The sequence below is a fragment of the Gymnoscopelus microlampas genome (assembly GCF_963454915.1).
Source record: "Gymnoscopelus microlampas genome assembly, chromosome: 10".
Classification (NCBI taxonomy): domain Eukaryota; kingdom Metazoa; phylum Chordata; class Actinopteri; order Myctophiformes; family Myctophidae; genus Gymnoscopelus; species Gymnoscopelus microlampas.
The window spans coordinates 33738130-33748778 of NC_139947.1; the positions used below are offsets into that span (position 1 = coordinate 33738130).

Here is a 10649-nt window from a genome sequence, read left to right on the forward strand (position 1 = left end):
ATATATTGAATAGCCACAATTGAAACCTTGTTTTTGTTTATAAGTACTGTAGTCTTGATATGTTAACTGTAAAGAAAGGTTGCTGAGCTGATCTCACAGATAGTTCCAGTGCTTACAGTATATCCAGATTACAAACCAAATTGTACATGTATCTATTCTAGTGTTAATGTATTTCATTCAATTCACTTACAAAATGTACATGTTAATGTGATGATGAATAATTTTAAAGAGGCTCAAACATGGTAGAGAAACTTTGTACATAAGAGTAGATCAATGGCTATATCCCTCTACAAGACTTAAGACTAGAGGGATGTTGGTTTATTTTCAAAAGGGATTGTAAATCTATTGAGTCTGTCCTTTCTTATGAAACGTAGAGGCATGAAATAAAGATGCATTAACCCTATGAGGCTGAGTCTAAATCATTTTAAGATTACACACACAAGTTTTTTTCCTTCTTCTTCTCTCTCTGGTGCCTTTTGCCCCCCCCGTGCGATTAATTCACTGGCAAACATTATTTTCAATGGTTGTTCGTGTAATTAGTACATTCACACAGGACGCAAATATCACAATCAACATATTTATTCAGAACGAGGTTAATTCTTTCATATTCTTTTTATATCTTCCTCACAGCATCAACCTGTATTCATATACCATAGTTACTACGGTATATGAATAGTTTGATGCCAAATATTCACTGGCTTATTTTCCTATTGCTTATTCCTTAAGAGTGAAACAAACAGCGATAAAAAGTTGGACCTGTATTGGAGATCTGGGGTTCTTTGACCAGCACTGCTGGCATCAGTCAGGTCCTCAGCTGTAGCTGAAAGGTGCATTCATGGGCATCTATTCTACAGTATAGCATTGTTCCTATTCTGCAAGCCCCGTTTCTCTGCTCCATTTGGGGGTGAGGCATTTATCTTTCATTAGTCACAGAACAAAGGGTTTATATAGGATACGGCCGATATGCCCTGCCCACGGCAACTGATTTGGCATGCAACAGTAACAAATGCAGGACGAGCAAAGCTTAGTGTTGTCATTTAATTGTGTTAAGAGATGAACATTACAACTGCACAAATGAAAAATTGACAAGACATTGTTACTCCTGCACAACGCCTCAATGCTGTTTAGTTTTCTGTGAAAGGAAGTGATCAAACGAACCCAAACCACAGTCTGTTATATTGCCAACACAATTCTTACAAAAGACTATGGCTCTGAGCCATTGAGCAATGACACAGCATCCCACTGTAACAAACTACTATTTGACTTGCCTTGTTTGGTCTGTTTATATTTCTTTACTGCAATCCACAGGATTAAGAACAAATTTACCTAGAGTAAAATAAGTAATAATACATCAAATTGGCTTTCAGGCATGTAATATTATTCATCTTTTGCAATGTCAAGTGGAACGATCACAGAACAGTGAAGAGTTCTCCCTTAATGAAACATTACAAATTGTGCTGCAGTGAGGTGTCCTACTCCTAAATACAAAAATATTGTTCAATACAAAGTGGTCCAATTACAATAAAAACTGGAAAGGTGTGCTCAGCAGAGCAAAAATCTCCGCCAGGAACCATGCCCTATTAATAATAGCAATGTGTGCAATTACATTTACAGCCATGTACATCATCTCTACTGTCTTCCTCTCGGGATGACCTGATCACATCACCAAAAACATGTTATTTTCAAATCCAGGATGCTCGCTTGGCAACTCTACATGTCTGTTCTTTCAAGGCGAGACTGTATTAGGATATATTACTTTTGGTGAAATATTTACTGAGCGTTGGCACTCAAAATTTCTTCTAAAGACTGGAGAACTGTTGATTGTTGTCAAATTCATAAATTCATATTTTGGTGTTAATCAAACGTTGGCTTGTACCGGTGAACGCGATCGTCCGCAATTGGCTAGTTCCCGTACATCCCATAAGTTGGAGTGATAGGAGCTTTGTAATTGGAACATTTATACAGTATATACCCATAGAGGGACAATTGCTCTGCAATTACCGGTATATATAAAAAAGACAAAGTTGTCATTGACTGATTAGAAAAAGCGTGCACAAGAAATATAATGCTGATCGGCCTAGTGGTATGTCATATTAGTTGCGGACTCACGCATAATCTCCTGGCAGAGATAATTACGATAAGTACACAGCTTTGTTGCACTGCTAAAATCTCTTGTTTAAATCTAGGCAAGGAAACTAAATTAATTCATGAGGCTCTTTCTTACTGAAAGTCTCGAGACAAAACTAGTTAGAGTATGTACACCAGAATGGTCACACTAAATCCACAAATGATGGCATCCTAGATGGAAATTCTATGTAAGTGCAACCCAATTTTCAAATAAAATATAACAAATTTAAAATTTAAAAATTAGAAATATTCAATAACAAGAATGTGGTTCAAACTTACAGCTAAGATAAGAAGAAACTGAATAAAAACGATACATCAGTCAAGGAATTATGAGATGCAGTAATGGGTTTGACAAACAAGATGTTTGTTTTGGTCCTGGTGCATAGTACTGTGACAATCTATGTGAGAGCTTGATTTGAAAATGAAGACAAGGAACTACTTAAACAGCAAGCCCTGTGACAGGCACGAGGACCATAAATATGACAGGACTCCTGAAGAAATCACAGTGATTTGTTCACCCCCTCCCCCCCAAGTTCATCCTAATACTCTCTGCAATGCATGGTAAAAATATGTTAAGGAAAAAAAAAAAAAAGATTGACGTAAAGAAGTCCCCAGAGTGTAGAGTTAAGGTCCAGCATGCAGCATGGTCACCTTTGCTTGCCTCAGTCATTAGCCACACCCATTTCCCAAATCATCTACTGCAGACAAGACATACCGGCTCAGGAGTCCCAATCCGCGTGCCCCCGACATCTAAAATGCAGAAAAACAAACAAACATGTTTAATACTCAGACCTTTTCATAATTGAGCATTTTCTAAATTGTTTAAAAATAGCAGATCTACAAGCTCACAATGCGTCACATGTCATACATTGAAAAATAAAATAGGGAGTTAATTTATAAATTACATAAGTACATAAAAAGTTGAAAGATGAAGATACAAAGTTTCTGCTCGAAAATAATTATACATTATAGACTGTACAGGGTTATAATTTTCATACTGCAGAAGGGTGCCATCAGGACATGATATAGTTCTATTTATATAGCTTCTCTGTAGACTGTACAACAATACAGTTTTAGATTAGATTACAGTCTGTTCAGGTGCTAGCAGTCTGTTGATATTTAATAATTTTGTTTCCCATTATGTGCCTATTATTGTCACTATTTGTATTTTACCTTAATGCATTATCTTATTTCTATTGTTATGCACACTCAAAGCTCAAAGTAAAATCCTTTGATCTACAATGTTGCTACAAGCTGTGTAATAATGATGAGCCCTTGAACATTGAAAAGTAAATTCCATTCCTAAGGTATACTACCATACCAATTAGAGTTCAACTTTTATCAAAACATTCAGGTTCACAAGCAAGTTCACAAGGAGGAAGTGGATTTTGGAACCAAATGGACCCGTATTTGTACACTCTTTGGAGTTAAATGAATTGCTGTGGAAATGCTGACATTGAAGGCGCTAACCTGCAGGGCTTGGGGCCTCAATACAGCCCACATTCTTTCAGGTTGATCTTGATGATGACGTCAGTGACAGCATCGAAGACAAACTGCACGTTCTTGGTGTCAGTGGCACAGGTGAAGTGGGTGTAGATCTCCTTGGTGTCCTTTCTTCTGTTTAAGTCCTCAAACTGGCACTGGATGTAAGCTGCAGCCTCTTCGTACCTATTAGCACCTAAAGTACAGCAAAGGGTCTCATTTAGAAAAACTAAACGCCATTGCAGAACCGCGATGAAAACGAAATAATGGCAAAACGTTCTGAAAAATAATCAAATCAAATAACACTTTTCTTTAAATACATGATTGTGCCAATTTTGGCCCACTAACGCAAGCATGTGACATAAATATTGAAAGACTACATTTAGACGAGATACAAGTGAGCTAAATTATTTAGTGGCAAATTTTGCACCCACAAATTTAAATGAGGAGCAGCAAACTACTTGCTGTATACAGCAGGCTTTCAATATTATAATAACACAATATCTATTTAGATAGAGGCTAATTAATTAACACACATAAGAGCAATTGTGACTTAAATATGCACAAAATTAAATAAATGTTGTATAGTACTTAATACATTAAAGTCATCCATGCCAGCCCTGACGAAAAAGGATAGTCATTTTGTATTTTAAAACAAAATGCCAGACACCAGAGGGTTAATGATGATGAGGAATTTCATGTTACATTTGTTTTACTTACTGTAGATCCCAACCTCAACATTGCTGCTATGCAATTTTCCTTAAACTACCAAGCAACTTCAAATAACATGATACGTGTATGGTGCACAAACTGTGGGTGCTGAAACATGCCAAAGTTATGGTGGATACAAAAATAACAATAATGGGTGCAATTTCTAATAATTCTCCAGATATTACTAAAAAAGGAGTTGTCTCAATATATTTCTCTTTCTGCAATAAAACCCACAACAATAAAATACCAAGGACCCGAACAAAAATTATAATATTGCAGAATAGCTCCTTAGAAATACAAATAATACACCAGCTTGATGTACAATATTTCAGTGTCTCACTAGAATATTCAGGGTAGCAGATGGTAAGTGGACTCCTGCTGATCTTCTCTTCAAACAAGTCCTTCTTGTTGAGGAAGAGGATAATGGAAGTTTCTGTGAACCATTTATTATTGCAGATGGAGTCAAAAAGCTTCATGCTCTCATGCATGCGGTTCTGGGGGAAAGAAAAGAGTAAAGGACAAGTAAAACAAGTGTACAAACTGTACATGAATGCACGGCAGAACTGACAAAACCATACAATTTGGTAGTACATAGATTTACGTTCAATAATCTGAAAACAAACAGAAACATTAACATACTGTACGTAATGCAACATAATCAAACCTCCATTCCTTACCATCTCCTCATCCTCAGCCAAGACAAGGTCATAGTCACTAAGAGCTACACAGAAGATGATGGCTGTCACACCCTCAAAGCAGTGGATCCACTTCTTTCTCTCTGAACGCTGGCCTCCCACATCAAACATCCTGCAAACGGAGACATATGTACGCAATTAACATGCAAATGCACAGCAAATGTGGTCATTTGAACGTAATGAGGCCGAGGGTCCTCTTAAATCTAGGCCAAGAGAACAATTCACAAAGCCCACATAACAGGCCACTGACCCTGCTCCGTTATAGTTAACTCTGTAATATCACAGTCGTATAGACTGCCTCTGCACCCCACCTGGGGCCCTCTCAGACAAACCGAAGCTACAGTATATTGAGCCATTCATCTGAGAGAGGAATGCAAGAATGTTATGTGCCCCTACAGTACATCAATTCAGTGAACACCTAATTCAAAGCAACCGAGCAGTTTTAATAGATGAGTCAATTAAAGTTAATGTTTGACCGGGGAGTGTTTGCCCGTAAAGTTTCCATTAGATGGCAATTCATTAAAAATGGCTTGCAATTGTCTGGGAGTGAAGGAAACAATGAATGCAAATGCCCTCTTGTGGACAGTAACTTTCATATTATTGTTTGTGTAAAATATTAATGTATTAATTATAGAAAAGGTCTTACAGTAATTCCCTCATACTCTTTTTATCTTTCATATTATTTAAGCTAGACTGTATTTTAATCTTTAGCTCAGTCTTAGGCCACTCCCCCTCCCCCCTAGAGATCCATGAAGTTAATCTAATCCTTAATTTATCTGACACCTTCATTTACTGGCACAGAGTCGGCCAAAGCCATTTTATGAGAGGAATACTAGATGTGTGGGAAAAAAACAAATGATAAGTTTACTAACTTGAAATACAGCTCTTTGAAGGTGAAGTGGGTCTCTACAATGCCAGTGGTCTTGACACGCGTACGCAGCACATCCTGCTGGGTTGGAATGTAGCTTGGCTCAGCGATCCTGTCCAAGTCGTTCAGATAGCTGAGGGACAGATACATAGGATAATTATGTAAGGCAGTGGTTCTCATGGTGGGGTCCGGGGACCCCCAGGGGTCCTTGGGGGGTTCCAGGGGGTCCCCAACAATAATAGTTATCATAAAATCAAAAATCATTCTTTAACCCTATACTTTGTTATTAAAAAATAGCCGATACGTACAAGCTCACAGCGTGTTGCATAGCAATGAACATTTTTTTTACATTAATCATAATAGTAATTGATCAACACAACTCTTCTCTTATGGGGGTCCCTGGCACAAAATATTTTCAGATGGGGGTCCGCGGCCAAATACGTATTAAGTTGGTGGTCCTTGACATGAAAATGTTTGAGAACAACTGATGTAAGGGGTTCCCGGGAAGACCAGTGCAAAGTCAAACACAAAGAAATGTAATGGAGGTTTGCAGAGGGCTGCACACCTAGGGCTCATAAAAACTATCCTTTTTAGTTAGCTTGGGTAGAGAGGCCTTCTGGTAATCAGAAGGTCACTGGTTCGCCTTTCAGGCCTGGTCTATGTGTCCAGGGGCCCTGAGTAAGAGACTTAACCCCTAATTGCCCCTGAAAACAGAATTTCCCCTGCAGGACTATTAAAGGTAATTAAAAGCAAACAAACAAACACACAAACAAAACTTTAAGGGATAAATTGGGAACAATTTGCATCTCTATATCAACATCTTCCTATTTGAACTACAATGTAATGAAATTTAATGTTACAGTAAGTGTCAGTAGCCTATATTATAACTATTATATTATTATTATTAACTATGTTAATTATGTAAACTAAACACACACCAAAACACACCAAATGACAAAATCATGCAGTTTCTCCAACTCACAGAAACACAGGGGTAATTCAATGTTAAAATAACTGTTGATTCAGGAGATGTCAAAACACTGCAAGATAATGAGACAATCAGGTTTAGTGAACTGGGGGACATAGTTCTGGAGACGGATAGCCGAAGGATTGCAGAAGGATACTAAATATGGGTGTGTATTTTGATGGATGATAAACACTGGCTGCGAGTGAAAACAGAGCGTAGCAACTACAGACTAACTACACTGGTCCCTCTAGTCTGGAAGAAGTGTGGAAAACTGCAACTACAACCACGACATGTCCACTGTTTTCAAAACAAAAGGTATGTCCTTCACACTAACCTACTGTACAGTACTTTCTTTTGGGGCATTTGTGATATAAACATGACGGAAAGCCAAAAACATTGGACTTTATCAATCTTCATTTAAGTGGCAACAGACAACCAGCTAAATTTGGCAGATTGAAGCACATCTGTGCATATTGTATATATACTTGATTAAGATTGTACATTTCAATTAATTTAATTTAATACATTTATATCATTGTTAGCCATGGTTCACATGACGCTTGTATACACAAGCGTCATGGTGCCAGTTGCCCCTGGGTTTTCGCGGATTTCTTTTTGTTTAGATTGCCAACTCTCACATGTACATAAACGTTCAGATTTCAAATATAAAGTGCTTACCACAGAGCCACGGATGTTACCTCGCGATGCGGACCACATTAAGTACCCGTATCTCCCGTATTGTTCAATAAAAAGCATTTTAAGCCCGTCGCCGGCCATTTCCTTTTTTCAGGTTTTTTTTTTTTTTTAATGTATCAGAGTGCAATACACCTCCCAACCATTAGGTGTCGCATGGTTGAAAGTATCGGAGAAAATTTGGAGAAAATGGCCGGCGATCGGATTAAAATGCTTTTTATTGAACAATACGGGAGATAAGGGTGCTTAATGTGGTCCGCATCGCGAGGTAACATCCGTGGCTTTGTGGTAAGCACTTTATATTTGAAATCTGAACGTTTATGTACATGTGAGAGTTGGCAATCTAAACAAAAAGAAATCCGCGAAAACCCAGGGGCAACTGGCACCATGACTGTCATGGAATGACAGTCATGTTTCAGGGCTATATCATTGTGTTCTTAGCTGTATTGTGAAAACCAAAAATGTAAACTTAACTGATACCTAAACCCTAAAGAAACAACAACACCGCCATTTCACAACCCTCGTTCCTTTCAGGAATGTCATCGCTTGCAAAGCAATGTTCTAAACAAGCTGCCACAAGAAAAAAAGGGCAAGACTCATCTTGTCTCTCTCCTGTTCTTGTACACAGGTTCTGTTCCGTGTGGAAAGCTGGGCCTGGCCTTCCAGTGAAAACTGTCACCTTCTATATGATGACGAAAATCTGAGCATTCGTTTCTCACACTCGTTTTCAGCGCATGTGAATTGAAGACTGGTGATGCAAATCTAAACTTGTTCATTTCTCCTCGATGAAAATGCACCCTAATGCGTATTGAGGGTAAATGCTACAGTAACAAAGGCATAAACGTAGGGGAGGGAAAAGAGGAGTCCTCACTATGAAGCAGAGTCATTAAGCTGGTACTCTCGAGATCGACCAAAGCAGTCCTGAACTCCGGCATCCATCCACAGTCTAAGTATGACTCCAGTCAGCTCCGATGACATCACCCCCTCCTCCGCTGAGCTTGCCAGAGAAAAGAGTTGGCGGGCATCGTCCTGGCAACAACAAACACGATAGCCTTTTAAAAACAAGTGCCCCTCACAAGGACACAGCCCAACCCTACTGTTAAATCTGTCATTGCAATTTTGTGTGTCAATCTATTTCAGGGGGGAAGGTAAAGTACATTTAAGCTTTCCGAGAGCAGATGGGTCTCTGAATGTGCCGAGATGTTCACAGGGATTAAAGAAAAACCTCACCAATGAAAAGTTTTAAATCAAGGGTTCTGATAGTAATCATTGCTACTGTGTTTGTTCAGTAAAAAGGGGTCCCCCCCAGCTCTTCAGTAAGCCGAAAATTCAGGGTAGGATACCAATTTCATCCAATCAGGAGAGAGAATTCACACAGGATACAGGATAAACTTGTATCCTGTGAAAAAGTGAAATTGGAAGTAATGACACAGAGAAATGTGCAGACAAAATTGAAACTGGAACAGTATAACATTGAAGCTGAGAAATGGGTCATCTCTCCTGATTGGATGAAATTGGCAACCCACCTGAACATTTATTTTTTCTTTATTAAAGAGCTGGAGAGACGTGGAGACCTCTGTTACTGAACAGTCTACACAGCAATGATTACGCTCAGAATATAGAGCTTATATCACTTGCCCTACCTTTAAGGTAGCATGCATGTACAGAAAAAGGATGTATTCTATTGCTAGTTTGACCATGTCGCGCACCAAAAATGGCAGGTCTACAAGCTCACAACATGTTGCGCTGCAACACCTTGTGCACTTGCATATCGGCTATTTTCGGTGTGTGACACCGGCACCCAACTAAATATAAATGACCCTTTAGAGAAAGAGAAGAGTTAACCAAGAGAAAGATATGCTTTCTCATATCTCATATGGAATCCAAATGAGAGCCTTAATCCATGTGTTCAAAATGTGTTTTGATTGAGAATTAGCGTACCGCCCGGGCAGAATCTTCAAATTCTATCTTTAACCGGCCCATTGCCCTGATGATGGCAATAATGGACTGGATGGTGTTGCTGTACACCACAACTTTGTACTGTTTGCACTCTTCTTCTGTGTAGCCATCTTCATGGATGATTCTGAAAGGGGGGAGAAAAGAAAATTCATTAATTTTCTTTTTTTTTGTTCACCTATACTGACAAGCCCAACATTGGGATGCCCGGTTTAATATGGTTAACAGTCGAAGGATGTAAAGTGCCAAATTAGGAACATGCTGGAGAGTTGGAACGTTTCCTAACAACTGTTATTAATGCTGGAATTTTGCACTTCACTGGGTATGCAGCACGCTTAATGTGGGAATCTGGGGGAATCTATTGAGGCCTTGCCAGGCTACGGCTGGCCTCTGTGCCCATTGTTTGGTCGGTTATGTAAAAAGAGCACTTCCCCCTCTGCCTAAAGCAGTGCAAAACTAGCTCCAGTTCTGCATCAGTGTTGAACTTGGTCTGTAATGGAAATTCTTCCTGAACCAATATCCTCTGACAAGAAAGCCACACTTGGAACAGAAACGCATGATCGCAAAATTAGGGTCAGTGTTTCCAATAAAATGCAAGAGTTGGATAGAGTGCCATTTAAGCTGTTACCATTAATGTTCTTTGACAAGTTGAAACTTACTTCATCTGCTTCACTATTGTGCTTTTCCCAGATTCTCCAGCACCTGAAAAAATAGGCAAGAACAATCACATATTAGAAATGACAGCAGCCATTGGAGTCTTGGCCTTTGGCCATGTCATCTACAGTACAAAAACAGGGTTTGTCTGTTCTACTTTGAGGGGACAGACATACTGTAGAATCACAGCTCATCCCGCAACGCGCCTGATGTCATGAAACAGAACTCCCCTCAGCCATAAAAAGGTACCAGGAAAATCTATGCATGAATAAATGTATTTTTATTCCAATTATTTATCTCTTAGTTGCCCAACTTGTGAAGGCCCTCGTAGTTAACAAGGGTCAGCAGTGTCCCCCTGTGTTATTGTCGAGTGTCCTTGAGCAAGACACTTGACCCATAACTACTCTCAATGAGCAGGTTGGTTCCTTGCATGGTTTCCTCCGCTGTCAGCGAGTGAATGAATGAGTGAATGTAATGCACATTGGGAAGTGCCTAT

At 39.1% G+C, this 10649-nt stretch overlaps 1 protein-coding gene across 1 annotated transcript in view; it reads right to left on the minus strand.

The window, feature by feature from the left end:
* Window positions 1-1019: 1019 nt before the first annotated feature.
* Window positions 1020-10649, minus strand: part of gnai3 (guanine nucleotide binding protein (G protein), alpha inhibiting activity polypeptide 3) — a 19319-nt gene continuing 9689 nt past the window's right edge. Inside the window, exons 2-9 of the mRNA XM_084069053.1 lie at window positions 10159-10201; window positions 9485-9626; window positions 8415-8572; window positions 5888-6016; window positions 4998-5127; window positions 4661-4814; window positions 3598-3805; window positions 1020-2877 (exon numbers count right to left, since the gene is read on the minus strand). Coding sequence (XP_083925179.1) covers window positions 3615-3805; window positions 4661-4814; window positions 4998-5127; window positions 5888-6016; window positions 8415-8572; window positions 9485-9626; window positions 10159-10201 — 947 coding nt within the window. The 3' untranslated portion in view covers window positions 1020-2877; window positions 3598-3614. The remainder of the gene's footprint in view (window positions 2878-3597; window positions 3806-4660; window positions 4815-4997; window positions 5128-5887; window positions 6017-8414; window positions 8573-9484; window positions 9627-10158; window positions 10202-10649) is intronic.